We start from the raw sequence: 19843 nt of genomic DNA on the forward strand, positions 1-19843 counted from the left end.
TGCAACGCCTGCTATTGCCTACGTTGCAGCTTCACCACCCAACTGCGTTACAAGCGTCCTCATAAAGCACGATTTCCTCCTCTCTGTCTGCCTTGTTTCGCAGCAGAGGAGGCGGAAGGGAAGACCGGGGGCTGTCAAGTGTGGGCCAGATTGTGTGGAGGTGGCGTGTTTGCTGCTGTGTCATGTGCCGACACACTGCCTCTTCTGTTCCTGGTGGTGTGGCAGCGTTTGAGCTGCAAAATGAAGAGAAAAGGCTTTCATGACAAAGATTTAAGCGTATTTCTCTCAACTGCTTCTTTCATAATGTGCTCAAGGCCTTTTTCAGCACAGTGTTGAAATGCTGCTGAGGAAGTAGTGTTGTAATCATAGTGAACTGAGTTTTAATGGCACAACACTGATTTGTCATGATGTGACATCGCAGTGACATCAGACATAGAAGGGTCTAAGAAATGCTTGTATTTTTCAGTTGGGCACATTCTAAAATGTTTTCATATACTCAGGTTTGGAAAACTAGTCTGCTCATTCATCGGGTTTTGTCAACTGAATTTCAGCCATTAAAACATCTGAACTAGTAATCTATGTGATTTATTTTCACTCTTTATAGAAGGCCCCATTTTACAACTTTAACACAGGGTCAGAGCTCAGGGTCGGCTACAGAAAGTCATCAGACAACTCGTTCAAAACCACTTCAAATAACTGCTTTATTGGGTTTTACTAGGTTACGCACAGTCCTCCAGTGTGATTACAATGTGACTTATCTGGTTGTCTAAACTGTGCCCTTACAGTCTTGGTCTGCTGATCATACAGTAGGTGTGTGACTTCACCGTTTGTTGCTGCAGTTGCTGCCTTATGCCCCAGTGAAGTGGGGGTTGTGAGAGCCCCTTCATTATCCATGCTCAATGCTGGGCTAGAGGTGGTTCATACTGTGGCATTAAAATAAAAGCCGCCAATTGATTAACTCACCTTCTGAGTTTCTGGTCTTTGCTTTCCTTCAGAAGAACAGAAATAAATGCTCATTGATTCACCTTAATCTTGACTCAATACAAGATCAAGGTGAATTCACTTTGTGACTTAATGGATGCTGCCAGTGTTTATTGTTCAGCAAACCTAGTCCTTCAGTACTACTACTATAGCTGCTGTCTTAAAGGCAACCATTTATGATAGCTTAAAATAGGGTGACCATACGTCCTCTTTTGCCCGGACATGTCCTCTTTTGAGACGCTGTCCGGCCTGTCCAGTTGGCGTTTATAAAGTCCTTCAAATGTCCGGGTTTTTGATCTTGCCTATCTTGAGCGCGTCACAGACCAGTGTATTTATCATTCACGTTGAGTGGTTCCTTTGGAAACATGCTCTGAGAGGCGGAGTTTGAGCTGAACCCCGGAACGTGTATTCATTCATTCACCAATCAGTACAGAGGCGCTCCACACTCACTCCTCACAGGCTGACAGGCAGGTAGGCACACTGCGAGAGAACACTCGAACAGAAAGAAAATGCCGAAACGCAAATGTCATTTCACTGATGAAATGCAAAAAAAGTCCCCCTGTTTTCGTCCGGGTCGTGACAAATGGGAGGCAGAATGTACAGTCTGCAAAGCTGGGACTTATGTCTCTGTGGCTAATAACAAAAGGAAAAAGAAGGAAAAAAGGACTGTTGACTTGAGGCATTATTTATATATATTTTTTCATTTGCCATTAGACAGACACATTATTTTGAAGAATGGGCTAACTGAACATTGAAGAATAGGCTACCTCTCTTTTTTCTTTTTGTTTAGTATTTTGAGGCATTATTTCTATTTTTACATAATTGATAATTTGGAGGTTATTTTGAAGAATGGTACTCTACCTCACTTTTCCTAACTAAGGTGTAAGTGTCAGACTTAAGAGAGATGATTATTTCTTATTTTGTTAAATATCTAAATACATGTGTTCCTACACAACTTGAGTCAATAACTATTAAAGACTAGAGCATGCCATATTTGTATGTGACTGATTATATTGTTTAGGAGAATTGCTTTAAATTAATAAATATATTATTTATAAAGCAACTGTTTGTGAGTGTTTGGGGCTATTTTTCTGTATATCCAGGTAAAGTGTTCTTTTCTGGGGAATTCAGAATATTTGTTTAACTGGGTTAGAAGCACAGAAAGCCCCCTGACCCACAGAAAACCCCTAAAAATGGGTGGGAAAAAAATGATTTTTTTTGCCGCAAGCTGGAAGTGTGTCCTCTTTTCAGAGAAACAGAATATGGTCACCCTAGTTTAAAAGCTTAAATGCAAAGGTTTATATATATATTCTATATTCCGTTACTGTTATTGATATTGGAGTATAGGGTATTTTTTTTTTGCCATAACAGAAATTAAGCTTTCTGTAGCCCCACCCTGGTGTATCAGTACAGTAATTTTCTGTCTCGTATTAAGTTAAGCGTGATATGACACATGAAACACGCATGATAAACCCCAATGTGTACACCCCGTGTTGTTCACACGTGAAAATTGCAGGTAAATTATTGATTTGGAGGACCACACCAGTACAATAATAACACAGGGCTACCTTTTATAGGTCTCAAGAATGGGACAGCCCGGCTACCATATAAGGCAATGGGCGGTCGGTGGAAGCCAACTACCATATTGTGATTGGACAACGGGTCTGACATGACCGTTTTTTCCCCAGTCGTCTCCGTCTCTGATTGGTCCTCTGACTTGGTCCGATTTAAGCTCATTATCTTAATCAGTCGTAGATGAAGTGAGAAGAGAAAAAAGAAGAGCCGAAGCCAAACAAGAACGGTGGAGTTTGGCGTGGAGTGTCGTTTCTACACGAACCGACCACCACTGGCGGAGGGAAGAATGCTTGAAAACAAAAGAGAGAGGTTGAAAACCTTCCTCAGGAAGATCGACGAGAAGGCCATCGTCAGAATAAAGCACTTCATGAAAGAGAGGTGAGCGGAATGAATGTGAATTGCTGAACCGCTATTTGCCGGTGAGCATCATCAACAGGGTGGATGCTAACGTTCTGCGTTTCTCTGCTGACAACCGACTTGTCCGACGATATATGATTGTTTTCGTTCACCCTAATGTTGTTTTTAACATAGAGTCATGGAATGTGTTTTAGGGAGGGACTTTATCCGAAAAGTAACGGAATATGTCCCTCAAGTCAGTGGATGCTAGTATGCTAGTATGCTAGCCTTCCGCTTAACTGAAGATATGTTTGCATTTACCGTAAATGTACGTAAGCTAACGGTACGGTCACACAGACAGTTACACTGATATAAGGTTACAGTTAATACAAATTGCTAAATCGTAACGGGCTACAATACACAAAGCAGCAGTACTGAGACTGTTGGGAGCGTCTTTGCAATCATAGTGTACATTAGCACAATCGGTACTGGAGACTGCAATATGCTTTAGCCTCACAGCACGTCGTTAGCTCACCCATTGACCTACACACCTGACCCCGTTGGTATGTTTAAAAGCAGACTCCCATAATCTTGGTTATGATGTTTTCCAGTGTTAAAATGATACTTTTTAACAGTGATGGCACTTTACGTTGTAAATATCTTCATAGCTGTAAAAGTCTATATATCATGTGATCTGCCAGGCCTTTCTGTGAAGTGTCGTTACAGACACACTTGGTTGTTTCATTTCTAACCTGTTTCTTCTCTGATTTTGCTCATTTTCAAGAACACGGTGCTTTACCCAAATTAATCTTGTTGCGCTCAGTGTATTGTTAATGTTTGCAAGATAAGTGGTATTCTAATCCAGTCCACATAAATAAACAGCATTACAAGTGGAAGAGCGCCATTAAACAAAGCTAGTCCAGATCTGGTCGGTTCTTAATCTTGTCTTTTCCCACTGCTCAGAAAGCATGACTTCATCGACTGGCTTATGTGGGTCAGATTTACATCACTATTTGATCATTTGTCAAGATCACGGATGATCCAGTCCTGTTCAGCTCCAGCATAGACAGACCTGGTAGAGGAGCATTTACGGATGGCACACGTTTTCAAACATGCACACACATATTGCGTTACTCTCTACCCTCCTACTTTCAGGGAAACATACACTTGCGTACTGGTCACACATGAGACGAGCAAGTCTATGTTTTCTAAGAAATGGCTATTTTTAGCTCCCATGAGTCGTCCACAGGTGGTACATGGTGTTATATAAATGCTCCCACTATCTCACTGTTAGCACTTCTTGTCCTCTGTGCGTTTCACTTTCTTCCCCATAGATAGCCTTTTGCTGGTGCACAAGAGCACTGCCAAATCAGAAGGGGCCTGCTGGTTATCAGTATAGTAATGGCGTGTCTGCAGTATGGTATGTGGAATGATTATCTGTTTCCACAACACATGCACACCAATGCACTTGTTGTGACAGTGTCAGGCTTCTGTGAGCTAAGGCTCTTACCGTATGTAGCATCTAGCCAAAGTCATCTTCTAATCTATGTTGTCCTTTTTTATAAATAAATCTCCAGAATGAAGGAGAAAATGTCAATTATCCTGAATGAAAGCAATGAGGAGAAATAAATTAGTTCAAGGTAGTAACTGAGTGCATATCAAAATACTGAGTCCCTGCTTTCGAGCTCAATGCAAGTTACTTTGCAGACAGGTTTGCAACACACACAGTCAAAGAAATATGAATTGCTTTTTAATAGGGAGGAACCTGGTATAGCTGCGAAGCTCGTTGAGTTGAAGGAGCCTAGAATAGGCTGGGTGGGGCAGGTCTGCAGGCGTCCTGTTGGCTCCAGGAAGATGCTCCCAGGACAGAGCTTCCTTGCCGCTGTGGGCACTGAAAACTGTAGGTCTAAATTATGAGATGCGCTGCAGGCGTAGCAGGGAAAACTGAAGTTAAGGGATGAAAACCACATCTGCAGGACTGTTTATCGCTTAATGAAGGGTTGCAAGTTAGCCAGCTGCCGATGGTTGAGGTTATGTGTTGCCTTCGTCGGGCTAGTGCTAATGACCACTCCACTGTCCTTGTCACAGAGCCCAAAAAAAGGTTGTATACTTCATAGCTCTTTCACCTTTTGGTACTTGCAATACACTGTTGAATTCAGTCAGCCATGCATACCATGCATTAGCCATTTTTTCATTTGGTGAAAGCTGTAGATTTGTTTATACTTTGCTAGCTCAGTAAAAGCTCAATGTGAATACACTGAGAGAGCGAAATCTAATGTGTAGTGTGATATCTGAATGATGTGATTATTTGAATAAATTTCATATTAACAATACAATGTTTATTTGAAGTAAAAGTACAAAAGGATTATAAGAAGAGAAGTTATGGGCCATAGATATTCAGCGAACAGTTACTAATCAGTGAAGTCACAGACTGTAGCTCTCCATAATATATAGATGAGCCCTCCTGCTTTATTTTGTTAAACATGTGTTTAATTTTTAAGCTGGACAGTGAGTCATCCTTAAACGACATTGTACCAGATTTTCATGACTGAAAGTGAACGTGCAGTTCATTTTGGACCTGAAATGGCTTTGACAGACGAAATAATTTACCGTATTACCGTTCATCTGGACAAGTTGCTGTTGTGACAAGCTGAGATTAACATTATTTATTTTTACTGTAGATTAAGTCTGAGCCCCTCTTGCATACACTAGAGTGGCCTACTTTTACCTTTAATGATTTTAAAGTCAGGTGGGATTTTCCTAGCGCCCACCACACCATTCCCTCTGCTCACATGCCTAGTCACTAAGAGTACTGTGTCGCCTTGAAGAAAGGCCTTCTCTGTCTTTGAGCGCAATTTGCACAGAGGACGTGGAAGGAGATGCTGCGTGCACACGGCCGCATGACTTCCCACTCAAACACACATTCGGATTCTGCAACACATGAACACAAACACACACTCTGTTCCACTTGGCACACGTACACACACAGAATTTTCCTGCAGACTGAGCCCTGGAAGGGCGCCACAGACTGTGTGTTATTTTGCCATTACCACTGGCTCATTTCGGTGCCCTTCCTGACTGCTCTGTTTAAGCTCACACACTCTCACATATATACATGCGGACACATTATTATTTTCGGTTCGCCCCACAGTGATATTTTGGACTGGAGTAACTTATTTTTTTATTTTAATTTAATTTTCCTGTAATAGGCCAGATTTAAATCTTTAACAAATATAATTGCTTTAATTGTTGTTGCTCCCAGGATCGTTACGGACATTTACAGATTATGACTGTCAGGTGATTTGATGTGTGAATAAACTGGTTTTGATTGGATGCTGGAGAATCAGCAGGTCACATGATAAAAATTACCAACTGCTGTCCAGAAGATGGTGCCCTCGTGTGTTTTGGTTCTGCTCATTCTCTGCAGATGTCATAGGGATTTCATGCATGTAAAACTTTTGCGATCCCCACACGTGAACCTGGGGCTCATGTTGTTGCAGGGTTGGTCATGGGAAAGCATTCTGTGTAGAAGCAATTTTGTCTTCAGAGTGCTAGCACTGCAGACCAGCTGACATATGGCTGACGTCTGCAGCAGGACTTTTGGGATCATCTGTCTCATCTTGGGACAGAAAATGAAAACATCATATCTCTCTATATCCTCAGGGGTTCTCTTGCTGACTGGAATGTCCTGTTCTGTAGAAAGAGACCCTCACCTTATTCAAAACTAGATTTCAGTGAATTTAAACATATGTGGTCACCTTTTATGAAGCCAGAGTGGATTTAATGTTTAATTTCTGGCGTTTTTTTTTTTTTTGTTTAATCAAAGAAATATGATCAGTCTTTATAAGGCATTTACCTAAATGATGTTGTGGTGTAAAGGCCGTGGTCAGTTCTGTATACTATATGTATTTTAAATTTTTGCATGCTATATCTAACATAGGAAGTTAGTTATCAGTTTATGATTGGAAGACTATTTTAAACATGGCTGCTTTTTCAGGAGCAAAGGTGAACACGAGTGACCTTGCACCTCCTTACAAGCATTGTGTAAGTCTTATCTGATAACGTTAGTGACAAACACTCTGGATATGCTGATTGAAAAGCTTACGCATTATCTACACTCGTTTGACTGTTGATTTTCACATGTGACAATAAATATCACCCTTTCTCCACTCGATAGCATGCACATTATTTTCAGTAATTATTGAACTGAATAGGCCAGTGAAGGAAACTGCAGAGACACCATTTTACTGCTTGAATGTCACCAGGAAGAAGTGATATGCTGAGGGATTAATTGGACTCTTGGGCCATCTCCAGCTATCAGCATTATGTGACTTTGAAGTTGCTAGATTAAGGTTGTTGTGTAAGGTATATGTTTTGGAAAGATGTGCTGCCCATTAAGAGCTTTGCAAAGTGAGGTTAAAGGATAAAGCGCTGGCCCATTTCCCTGTAGAACCTTTAGCATACATGATTTTATGCAGTTGGTATCCAGGACAAATTCCTCTTCTTTTGCCGGGCTTGAGTTCCTTTCGCAGGCTCAGAAAGGCCTTATGGCTGTAGTGAGGATCAAACCTGTGCTGTTTTGACTGTGGCCAAAATGTATTTATAACACAGCTGTCTCAGTGTTGATCCTGCAGCTCGATTCCAAGAGGTTTACAGTGAAAACATGGCAGGTGGTGGTTAGCTGGAGGAGCTAAGGGGTGATATATGGTGGCTAAGTTAGGACTGATGTCACGAGTGCAGTTGGACTTTATCTGTCAGCTGAGTTTCCCGGATGGATGTCGTCATAGGTTTTGAAATAGACTATTGATGAAGAGCAGCTCTCAGCTGATGTCTGTGAATGTGAATAGGGTGTGCTACGTTTATAGTCCACCTCATTAACCTATTGACTGGTCACACACAAATAGTCATGTGGTCAGTCCCTTACATCTTCCATAAAGAGTGTGAGCTCACTATTGTCATGCAGGCATTGTACTGGCTGCTTTTTAAACCATCTTTTTGTTATTGTTGAGAATAGGGTATTGAATGTTGTTGTTTGCTTTGCTAAACTGAGCATAACGTGGCACTGTTTCTCTCAACCCCCACATTTTCACCATCTACCTCCTACTGTTATCAGTTTCCAAGACAACACAGCCTGAGACTGCATCAGAAAGGACAAAGCTTGAGAGGGCATTTGGGGGTTTGAAAGTGAACGACTCTCCTTTCACTTTGGTCTTTTCACTCTGCTCTTTCTCTTTCCCTGTCCTGCTGTGTAGTTCTGACTCTGGCACTATCTTCATGTGGCACTCTGGCATGCATCATTGCAGTCAAAAAGACCTTTACTCCCGTTGATTTGGCTGTTAACGCTTTGGGTCTAAGTGCGAAAGGTAGTGCCTTAGTCAATCATTCAGCTGTCTTCACCTGCGGTGGCTACAAGCTTTTTGGGATTGTTGAAGGCTAACACAGGACAGTTTAGTTGGTCATGGAGAAAGGTAAAGGCTTGTTGAAAAAACGTGGGGCTGCGGCTGGTTCTCAGAGCTCTCAGGATCTGAGAAGGTAAGACAAACAAACACTTCACTACTGATTTCAGAGGCAGAGATGATCTGATCAACTTAACACTGGTTAAACGTAGACTAAGTTCTTGAAATTGTTTTCTCTTTATTTTGAAAACAAGGTTTGCAACATAACTTTTGGGACTTGTGGTAATGAATACAGTTTTTTTCAGACTTGTATCACGTTTTCAACATCCGCTATGAATCTTGAAAAACATGCAAGTACTGCAGTGGTCACAGATCTGAGCTATTGACCATTGACTCTGTGCTATAGTAATTTGTTTCGTCTTCTAAGATCATACCACAACAAATGCAGATAAAGAACCCAAGCTATATATATGATATATCTAATCTGTATTTCACAGAACATGCTATCATATGAGGGTGCTGTTTGTGCTGAAGCCTCCCCAGGACAAATTGTACACCCGAGTGAATCCCGATATGCCTCTACAGGCTTGTGCATGTCCATTTTAAATCTGCTGGTTCTGAGAATTTAACACACCTATGAGTGTTTAGAATTATGAGGGGTGTTGGTAAATCTGGGTCCAAAATGTACTTTTTTTTTTTTTTAACCACTTATTGCTTTCACAAGGAAGTAGGTCAGAGGCCAAGGTCTTAATCTGTCTTATTCACACCCATTTCAGAGCGCCTCCTGCTTAGTAAATGGTTGTTTAGTAATGTGTCTGTTACGTAGGACATTTCCTGAGTGTGTTTTCCACTCTGCTATCATTTGGTGCCCTTTTTTTTTTTTTCCTTTACACAGATTGCTGAAACACACCTGCCCGCCTTTGATAGCTTTGGCCTTGAAAGCTTTTATAGGCTGTTAGGGTGAATCATTATTCCTCCTTTGACCCAGACCTGATAATCTTGGCACGAAATGTTTTTTCTGCAAAATCTTGAAATGTTTCATTGCTGCGTATTAGATCATTAAATTCTTGATTTTTTTTTGTTTGTTTGTTTGTTTGAAGGAACTAGATCTAAACTTCCACTTCAATTTTTTTTTATAAGTGAAAATAGAAACACCTCTTAGCTGCAATTGAGGAGTATCTGCAGTTTCCTGAGTCTTCCAGGAAGTGGTGTCATCTTGTTAATGGTTACGGTTAGCCCTGTGTAAAGAGCGGAAGTTCCTGAGAAAGTCAACAGTTGATGTATTTGAATATGGCCTATATTGCTCTGCTGCTTTAACCCCCTGCCTTGTGGAAATGGGTTCGATGAGCATATTAAAACGCGAACATCTGGCCACCAGTTCAGCATTGGTTATGAAATTGATCTCCCAGTGTGCTGCCTTTTTCTAAACACCAGCCACAGTAGCATACTTACCCAAAGTTTGGATATTTTGGATATTATCTTAGTATTCATACTTTAGAATATATTGTAAAAATGTTTGGGTTGTTTAAGCCACTGGAATAGAGAAACAAGCTGCAATTAGGTCTCAAATAGTTAATAACTGAACAGACTTGAACTTTCTTGACATCTAAGAAAGTAAATGGGTTCTGTTACGCTAATGTCTTGAACAGTTCTGTTTTTTATTCTCACTTGAATCTAATTGCAGAGCAGGCATCCAGCTGAAGTTGCGTTTCGTGTTTTTCCTTTTTCCCTCTCTCACCTTTGTCCCAATTGCTCAAGGTGTTGCTGAAGACAGATTGTTCAGTTGCAAAGCACGAGGTACTGACGGTAAAAGAAAGTAACACGATGCGATCCATCATGCATCCAGTCAAATAAATTGTTACTGCAGTTAAATATTTGTTGTTACTATGATTAACCTATATAAAGGTCATTTATTGTTGTGCTGCAGATATGTGGAGAGTTGGTTAGGTTTTTGAATATTTGATTATTACTATATAAAACAACTGAGTGAGTTTAAGAAAGGTATTTGAGGTAGTACTGTGTGTTCTTCTGTGTCCTTAGTTAGATTTATTGCCTGGAGTAAGTTGTGGATAATGCACCACTCTTACGTCGGGGCAGATGGGCTAGTCTGAGCGCCTCACAAGAATTTTTACTTTCTCCCTCAAGCACAGAGCAGTTAAAAAAAAAAAAAAAAATCAGAATTATTGTGCTTTTGCTGTACCAGAAGAAATACAATCAAAAGACTTTAATCTTGGATAATCTTTGCCAGTGGAAGATTTTGTGGGATGGGCCTTGTGTTTTTTTAAACATGTCAGTGCCTGCGCTGGGCTCTGCTGACTTTGTGTGTGTATGAGAGGGTTTGTGTGTATGCTGGTCTCTGTATGCCTGTTTGGCTGTGGAGGAGTGGCTGAGTTTGACGTCACCCACTACGGAGTGTCACACCATTCTCAACACAAAGTGGCTTCCTCTTGACTAGCGCGTTCATACAGCAACGCAGCAGCAGTTTTTTCTAGCAGGATGTGGCGAAGAATTCTGGCTTAACCAGGACAGCAACTTAGTTTGGACCACACATTTGGAACTTAAAGAGGACTATAAAGATATTTTTGGGGCATCAGTTTTTGTTGGTTGCTGTTTTTTTTTTAAACTTCTCTGCTTTACTTTTAGAGAGCAGGTAGTTACAGTTTTTTCACCTTCATCTGTAAGAATAGGAAATGCCTACTGTGAGTAGGTATATAAGTTTTCGGTCATCAAAACGGTTTAAATTTACCAGGTAAGCTGGTCTGTGTTGTTGTTTTTTGTTCTTTAAGATGGAAAGCTTACTCATATTTGTCCTGTATCATTGTCATTGATGTGTTTTATGGATTTAGGTTCATTTTGTTTGCATTCCGCTGTAGTCTTTAGGTGATTTTGTGGATCATTTGTTCCTGGTCAGGGACGTGCCATGGCCTTGGAAGAGCTTATTCAGTGTAGTAAATCCAGTAACTATTAGAAGACTATTTTTTTCCCACACTTTATGGAGAGGATTGTCAGTTTTAGAACACAAACCTATGTCGATGAGATTGTAAAACAACCCGGAGGTGTGATTGCACAGCCTGAGTGCTGACGCAACTTACATCAATAAAACTTTTTTATTTGGAAATTACATTGTATAGCCCATTGTCAACTATCAGTCCAGTCAGATTTTATTCTGAGTAGAAAGGTTGTGATTATAAAATGTCTAACATGAATAAGGAGTTCTATTCTGATCTCAAGATGATGTAAAATATGGTATGTGCTGTTGTACAAGCATTGAATGATGCAGTTATTTGTTACCAGATGTACAAGTCTAATGTGTTTTTGCAGAATTTAATGACAATTAGAGGCATTTGAGTGGTGGTCGGCTTGATTACCACACTGACTTATTCTTGTTTGTTTATTCTTATTTGGTTTTGCTCTGTTATCAGAAGTCTGTTGTATCTGCTTTAAGTGTTTGGCTTCCTGTTTAATAGTTGTGGTATGCCTATGTGCTATTTTTGAATGTATGCTGCTACAGAGGTGATGAGTTTTATCAGTTGCTGCTCACACTGATAATTGAATCATGGTCAAGTTGCAAGTAATTATGCCATAAACGTTTTCCAGTAACTCTCACAAAAGAAATTCTGTGTGATCATTGTTGTATCTGCACATGAAAGGGATTGTAAAAAAATATACAGCATGTTGCTAAATCTGTACTTTTTTTTTTTTATTTTCTTCCCCCTCATGTCCAGCAGCTACCCAGTAGAGAGCAGTGGTGGCGGGCTGCCAGCCAAAGTGAAGAAAAGCAGGAGCAGCAATGGCAGCATCAAGAAGGTGGAGGCTAGGAAGGCTTTGAGCTTGGAGGCGGCGCAGCTCGAGATCCAGCAACAGCACAAAACCCTCACCAGACAAGTAGCCATCAGGTAGGATTCATGGGGAAAGGTTTTCAATTGTATAAACGGTTATAAGATATTTTTAGGGCTAAAAATTAACTCAAAATATCTTGCATAAAGCTTTACATACATATACAGTGGTGGTAAGAGGTCACCTTAATTACACATCAACTTCAATTGCTTAAGTTAACATTTAAGATGAAATGGATGAAAGTAATAAACTTTTAAACTCTTCAAATCTTTATATATGTATATCTTTCATTTTATTTATTTTAAATCTGTCAGTGTCTTGCAACGCTTGTAATTACACGTTTGATGTTGTAGAGAGTTGTAGCTTTCCTGAACCTGTATCACAAGACCTGCCCCAACTGTCAGCTGGTGCTCAGCTGTGACACACACATGACTGCACAGCCTTTGTAGGCTGACTGTTTTCTCACATGATTCAAATGTTTGAGATAGATTTGTGATATTTGCTGGCAGCAGAGATGCAGAGCAATCTTCAAGGCAGTTGCTACCTACTTGTGTGATCATTGAGAACGCTCTCCTATACCAATTAAGCAGTTTTGAGCGCCCGCTGCAGGAACAATGCCATCGATGTCAATGAAGTCCTTATTGACAGACAAATGTGGCACCATTTCATCTGGAATTAAATAATTTTATTAGCAGATGTTCACCCTGCTCTGCCATGATGGCCTTCGCTTTTTAAAGGCATTCATATGTTTGTTTTCTCGTAGTATTAAAGTTATACTCGTTTATAGCACCCACAACAAGGTTTTTGCGCAGCACAGATGGTGTAAAAGATTTCTTGAGAAGAGTCTCATGTGAAAAAGAGATGAAAAGACATATCCTCTAATAGACTGAAGTGTGCAGTCATGTTGTTTCTATCTTCTAACATTACCACAGTCCTGTTGAAACAAGACTTTCACTAACCTGACAGGTATGCTCTTTGTCTCTGCAGGTCGCAGACATTTGATGTTGACAGCAAAGGCTTTGAGAAGACGGAGAGTACTGGCACACAAAGTGTAAGTCCACCTAAACTTTTAACAGCACAGCACAGATCTCTGTTGTACTTTCAGTGCACCATAATATGAATGGTTTTGCTTTCATTTTTTTTAAAAAGCATCCTCTCCTTTCATTTTCAGAGTTTCATTAAGCACAACAAGACATTCCACAAGTTGTTTCCAGACATTCCTGAAAGTGAAGACTTGATACATGGTAGGTGAACAAAAAGTAGCAAGAATGAGGGACTTAAATGAAAATAATTTGTATGAAATTAACTTTTTTGTGATTCATTTTTTTCCCAGCGTACATCTGTGCCCTGCTGAAGGAAGTGCCCTACCATGGTCGACTGTACATCACGGACACCAATGCCTGTTTCTATTCCTCAGTTTTGCTTAAAGACACCAAGGTAGGCATCAGTTCAGGTCTGACCTGCTGTTCTTTTAAGCTGAGTGATTTGACTAATTTTGGTTTTTGTGCACTGCTGTGTGGTTTTGCAGGTAGTGATTCCAATTTCCAGCATCTACATAGTGAAGAAGCAGAATACAGCTTTGCTGGTACCCAACGCCTTGTCGATTCGGACCACTGAAGGAGAAAAGGTCCGTTTCTCACATTAGCACAATCCTTAACATCTGTGAAGTGCATATAGTCTCTTTAATGACTAGTGATGCTCAAAGTTAAATGTAACACTTGTTCAATGACATTTAACTCTGCTATTGATGTTATCTAACCAATTACTGGATTAACTTATGATGCTGGTTCACTACCAGGGCAGATGGCTAATATTCCTGCTTTCTCTTCCTTCTCATTGTTCAGTTTCTCTTTGTGTCGCTGCGAAACAGAGAATCATGTTATCAGCTCCTGCGGTCAGTCTGTCCTCAGATAGAGGTGAGCTACTCAGGTTAAAGGTTAAAGAACTCAAAAAAAAAATCAAAAGTTTTGCATCTGATTGAAATGTGGTAGAACTGCAGCGTAAAACGTACATGACATTAGCACAAATGCATTACTGTCAGATTGTTGCCTTAAGCCTGTAAAAGTACACTGTGTCAAGCTCTACTTAGCTGTGACTTTGAAGGCATTTCAACACGGTGCTTGTTTGGAAGAGACGCCACCCTGCTGTTATAGACCTCTTAGTTTGTTCCTTCTATATTGTACCTAAAATGTCTTGGGGTATGCAGACTTTAAACTGTATTTGTTAGAACTGACAACATGATGACATATTTTGACTTTCTCTGTTACAGGACGGCAGCACAAATAGTAGCCCTGTCTTCTCTTCTGCTGAAACCAGCTTTGATAAGAGCAAACCTGTGGTAAGAGAACTTTCCTCCACGTCAACAAATGTAAATAAGCATTTTTATATAGCTCATGTCATAGGGTTGAAGTTGTATTGATTTGTCTTTTGACTCTCATCAACAGACCTCAAGCCAGTCCAGTCTAGACGACAGCTTCGACCAGTTCGATGGCTCTGAATCTCAGTCTTTTCAGGACCAACCTCTCTTCAGACCACACAGAGGTGAGAATTCAACACTAATTCCCAATAAAACGAATTATACTAGACATTGCATATTCCTAGAATGATCATGGATGAAAGAGACTTGTTGATGCATAATATTTTGTAAGGAGCTCATAAATGCTAACTAATGGAAATCTGTGTCTTCCTTCTGCAGAGGCAGTGCCTAATGGAAACGGCTCCACATTTAACAGCCTGCATATGCACCAGAGTGATAGCTCATCGTCAGAGGAGCTGTCTGTATCAGGTAATGCATGCACGGATTACCAGTTAACATTAGTTTTAAGTCCTGCAAAACTCAAACTGATCACTGAAATGGCTGGTAGAGTAGGAATCATTTTAGTCTTGATACACCCAGGTTGATGGTTAGGTTGACATCTATATATAAAACCATGCATAGTCCCTCAGAAACCTACCTCTTCTTTTTAAACATGACATATGTTTTTCTCATTCTCTACAGTTGATGACAAAATATGCACGATATGTTGGATAAATAAAAGCTACATAAAATAAATATGCATCTTAGATCCTTAGTATTCAAGCTATGTGTACCTTTCATTTTCCCTTTCAGGTGGATCATGGGTGTGGAATGTGACTGAAAAAGCCAAGTCCCTGCTGGTTCAGAGAGAGGCCAGCACCCTCAACACACTACTCTTCATTTACTTGATTTTGTAAGTAGCACGTCCATTTTCTAGTCTGTTCTATCTCTTCCTTTAATCCAGTGCCTTATCTTCTTTGTGCTAATCTAAAGCTGATCCTTGCCGTGAAAGTCACAATCCTTGAAGGAATGGTTGAGAATTTTTTTTTCTGGGGGTTACACAGTAGGTTGTTTTGTAGAATCTTTTTACAATTGCAAAGAAGTCCAGCTTTGTTTTTGTTTTTCTGTTACTGTTATCATCAACTGTTGTTAAGATAAAATAGACTTTATTGATCTCACAAAGGAGAAATTTACTGTTACAGGGCTCTTAGGAACAAAAACAGAAGAGTGCAAAAAGTCACGAAAGTACAAGATAATAAATATTGCACATAATAACAACTACACAGTAGTGTTATACAGTCATAAGAGGTTCTCCAGGAACCTGTGAGAAGTTCCAGTAATACATAACTTGGCCATTTACATTATTAAAAAGGCTGTAAGCTCTTACTGACTTGTCATTGTTAATATGTTACAGGGTTGTGCTGCTGCTGCTGTCTTCAGGATACATTGGTTTGCGTATTGTAGCCTTGGAGGAACAGCTGACATCCCTAGGTGCACTGCCAGAGTTCACCTTACAGAGCGGGTACGATGTCTTTCACTTTTGATTTTAGTCTTTTGTTCTTCTCTGCTGAGCAGTTTGTATGCCGCATAACAACCACCTTGCAATTAAAGCTAAGTTGAGGAAAGTCAGCCTTATTTGTACCCAAAACACCTGCCTTATCATCTGATGTCTTTACTCACTAATGGGATGTTTTAAAAAATAAGAAAAAAAAAAAAAAAAAAGCAGCATACATTGATTTTGCAATGTTGTGATTGGGCGTGTTTGCATAATGTGCTAATCCAGTTGATCTACATTGATATTCATTTTGATCAAGTGTTTACTCAGTTACATAATTGGTTTTGTTCTCCTTCAAGGAAACGGGAAATTAATTCCTGTAAAGGGTGTAGCCTGACTACCAAGCAACTAAGTGGTTGACTGTTGCTCCTTGGCTGTTGCTATGCCACTCAACCGCTTCCCTCTCTTTTCACAGGTACCACAAAGACACATAGCCTAACACTCGGCAACTGAAGGAGAGAATGGTTGACTCATGATTGGAAGATTATTTTGGCCTCTTCCCAGCAGAACCTGGCGGGGGATAACTTCAATGTACTCAGACTCTGGTCTCAACATGGCGGTTCTGTTACATAGAGGAAGAGTGGCCAACCTGTGCAATTTCAGAAACAACTTGTTGACTTGAAGGGCTAGACTTCCTCCCCGTGCAGTAAACTAAAGGACATGCCACGTCTTAGTCTCATAGAGCCAAGCCAAAATGTATACACACTGCCTGGCTGCAGTGTGTCTGTTGTTCAAACCAAAGCCAAACGGCTCTAACGCAGCAAGGTGCCACACTGGCCAAATTGATGGCCACTTTCTTGGCAGAAACTGTTCCACATCTGTGAACTCATGTTGTCCATGGTCCTCTTCTACCTGAGCATGCAGTCTGAACAGGGCTTTACCAATCAGCATTAGCCTGCTGTAGTGCTTATTTTTGCACCTCGGCTCCAGAGACATCATGCTATGCATAGCCAAAGATGCACACAGTGCACGTCGTTTGCATGAGTGCACAGAGATGACTTAAAACATTTTCATATTTACCCCTCCATCTCTCAGTAGTATGTTCAAGCCTGTCTTGATCTTTAAATTCATTTTTGTGGTACTTCAAATTCCTAATCAGCTGTGGGTTGAAATGATGATGTCTGAAATTTCAAGTTCAGATCAGCCCACAGGGGCGAGATACTTTCCTGATGGTCTTATACTTTCTCTCTTTCTCCAATCAGTAATGATTGCAGTATTACTTTCCTCGTCTTTGGCATGATTTAAACCTGTTTAATGATCAATGCTCAGAGGTTATTTTCACTCCAGTCTCTACTGGATGAATGCATCATCAATGCACAAATACTTAGTACAGTAGGAAATGAGGAGGTTGTCTCAGAGGCATAGACATGTTTTTGTGTACAACTTTTCTATGACTTCGGTCTTCAAGAGTAGATTTAAGATCTGTCTGGTTCAGATGTCTTGTTGATGTACTGTCTACCAGAAAAATGACCATCCCGTGTTAGAGTACAGACCTCTCTCTGTTTGACAGGCCTCTTGAGGACCAAGTGGCATTTCTAGTTTTTTTTTTTTTCTTCTTCAGGTTATTTAAAGTAGCACCAATAATGTATTTCTAATGTTCATGTATGTGTCTGCAATATCGACACTTGACTGATACTGTATATGCATTCTTACTCTTACCACCTGAAGAGGAGAATTTAGAACCACACTTGCTGTACGGTCCAAGTTTTAAACAGCAAAACAAGTGGTCCCAAAAAGAAATTTCAATATGCAACAAATTATTATGCATGGCAAAATGTAATTTATCTTTGTGTGCAGTTTTTAAGTGGAGCTTGATGTTTGTGGGAAAGAAATTGTGTAAGGAAACAAAAAAAAAACAAAATATGTGAGTGAAAGAAATGGCTCAAGTGAGCGAGCGCACTTTAAAAAATGTGTTGTGCCTGTCACAATCCAAGACATGGATTGAGGAAAATATGGCAAAGCTGGCATTCTGTGGTATCTGACGGTGCTAAGACCTTTTTTAAATTGTTTTCACTCAGGGGTGGTGGGTGCTACCTGCCAAGTGGTTTTAGGTTGTCAACTTTTTTGTTTCATTTCAGTCTTGTGCTCATGATGGGTTTCACATTCTGTACGTTGTTGGTGGTTTCTCTATCCCTTTGAGAAACACCATTTTTCATTGAGTTCACTTTACTAATCGATCCGACTGTGTTGAGCTTCTCAGAATGCTTGCTTTTTTTTTCTTTTTCCCCTCTTATGATCCTTTTAAATCAACCTAACACATATCCATGATTTAATGTCACCCTCATTCTGGAAGCTCTTCTTGGCAAGTTGTAGTGAATTAATTTACTCTTGCTCTATCCTCAGTCAGGAGAGTTAATTCTAATATTTAGCAAAGGTTTTTGTCATCATGCCATATACAGTACTGTCAGTTCTTATAACCTCCCACCAGGGAGCAGCACACACAATAACTGTCCTTTAAACAGACTCAATTCAAGAATCCTAATGAGGGCGGAATTTGTGTGGTTTTGCACTATTCAAAGTGTTGTAAATAATTTTGTATCATTTGTTAATGTCCTTAATTCGACTATGGTCCTATATATATTTATTTGCATTCTGTGTAATTCAAAGTAGTCTCTGTGAGATGGCTTTGCTATTGTTCAAAATAAAACAATTATTTCGAAGTAAATAATCCCCTGTGTGTTTGCCCCTTTACTGTTTGTACACAAGGCTCGATACAGCGGATGGAAATGTACTTCCTGAAGTTTGGGAGTGGCAAAGACAAATGGAAAAGTATTAAAATCAATCACCGTGCATACCTTAGATCCACTTGGATTTCATGCCCGTATTATGAGGAATCTGGCTGAGTTGCTGCCTCCTGCTCTGCTTTTGTCAGGACATGTACAGAGAGTGTCTTTGAATATATTACATAAGACAAGCACATGGAAAACTTCATGAATACATAGTTACGATACAGTATTCAAAAGGAGGATTATACATGGCTGAACCAAACCCCATTAGGGTTTTAAATATCTAAGAGCAATAATCTACAAAAGCACTGAAACTCAACTGCAACTCCAACTGAAATCTGGGGGGGGGGGGGGAAAGCATGTGTGCTGAAGAGGTTTAAGCCTAAAAACATGTTTGCATTTGGTGATGTGTAAAAGGCTGAATTATGTCACTTGTATTGCTGTTGTGAAGGAGAAAAAATTACTCTTTCCCCTTATTGAGGTATTTCCTCACAGCTGTTAGCTGAAGGCATCCCAGAATATCCTGCAGGTTGCATCTGTAAAATTCAGTCACCTTAAACCAAGTTATAGATCCCCTCAAATCATCCTCCAGGTTATTACCTCTGACCCCTGCTCCTATTTGCTTCTCCCAAACTGAGGCTGGGAGCACATTCAGGCCTTCTCTGTCTGACCCTGAGAAAGGCAGATGCTGCAAAAGAAGATCCATGAGAGAGACAAATGCTGTAATAAAAACATGACTGGGTTAAGACCAGATATTGTTTAGTCTGATGTCACGGAGTAGTCAAGTTGTCTCCATATTCGGACGTAATCTAAATATGGCTTTCCTCCCAACTCAGTATATACCCAAGGTTGAACAGAATCCTCAGAATTGATACTGCCGGTGCTCACGTCACTGTGCTGCTTGTTGCATCGCTTCTGCTGATATCAGTAAACCTTATTCTCAACATAAGCTATCTGAGTCTCCAGGGTGTCTCTAAATCTGCCTCCTCGTTTGTCTCTCGACATCGCAGAATTCCCTGACAGCTATTCCTGGTTAACTTCAGAATCGTCTTGATTTGTTAACATTGCTTATGGCTCAATATTTGGGGCAAGTGAGCTGTTTAGTGCAGTGTTAAAGAAGACAAATAGTTGCCAACTTCTA

General features: G+C 40.2%; 1 protein-coding gene across 6 annotated transcripts; it reads left to right on the forward strand.

Moving 5' to 3' along the window:
* The first annotated feature begins 2711 nt into the window (after positions 1-2711).
* On the forward strand, positions 2712-18644 carry si:zfos-943e10.1 (GRAM domain-containing protein 2B). 6 transcript variants are annotated; one of them, XM_022192843.2, is made up of 13 exons: positions 2712-2934; positions 12014-12184; positions 13113-13176; positions 13297-13369; positions 13459-13562; positions 13654-13752; positions 13970-14041; positions 14395-14463; positions 14570-14666; positions 14821-14910; positions 15235-15334; positions 15836-15943; positions 16392-18644. In XM_022192843.2, exons 1-13 carry the CDS (start codon positions 2843-2845, stop codon positions 16408-16410), a joined length of 1158 nt encoding a protein of 385 aa, XP_022048535.1. In that variant the 5' UTR covers positions 2712-2842; the 3' UTR covers positions 16411-18644. The 6 variants fall into 6 exon arrangements, with proteins under 6 accessions (XP_022048535.1, XP_051803416.1, XP_022048530.1 ...); XM_051947456.1 differs by having other exon boundaries at positions 12017-12184; XM_022192838.2 differs by lacking the exon at positions 2712-2934 and adding an exon at positions 8038-8424.
* The last annotated feature ends 1199 nt before the right edge of the window (positions 18645-19843 follow it).

This window comes from Acanthochromis polyacanthus, chromosome 4 (genome assembly GCF_021347895.1).
Source record: "Acanthochromis polyacanthus isolate Apoly-LR-REF ecotype Palm Island chromosome 4, KAUST_Apoly_ChrSc, whole genome shotgun sequence".
Lineage (NCBI taxonomy): Eukaryota > Metazoa > Chordata > Actinopteri > Pomacentridae > Acanthochromis > Acanthochromis polyacanthus.

Coding starts and splice junctions, on each gene's coding strand:
- si:zfos-943e10.1 (XM_022192843.2), top strand. CDS start 2,843: ATGCTTGAAAACAAAAGAGAGAGGTTGAAAACCTTCCTCAGGAAGATC. Junction 13,370..13,458: donor AAGTGAAGACTTGATACATG/GTAGGTGAACAA, acceptor TTTTTTTCCCAG/CGTACATCTGTGCCCTGCTG. Junction 13,753..13,969: donor GGACCACTGAAGGAGAAAAG/GTCCGTTTCTCA, acceptor CTCATTGTTCAG/TTTCTCTTTGTGTCGCTGCG.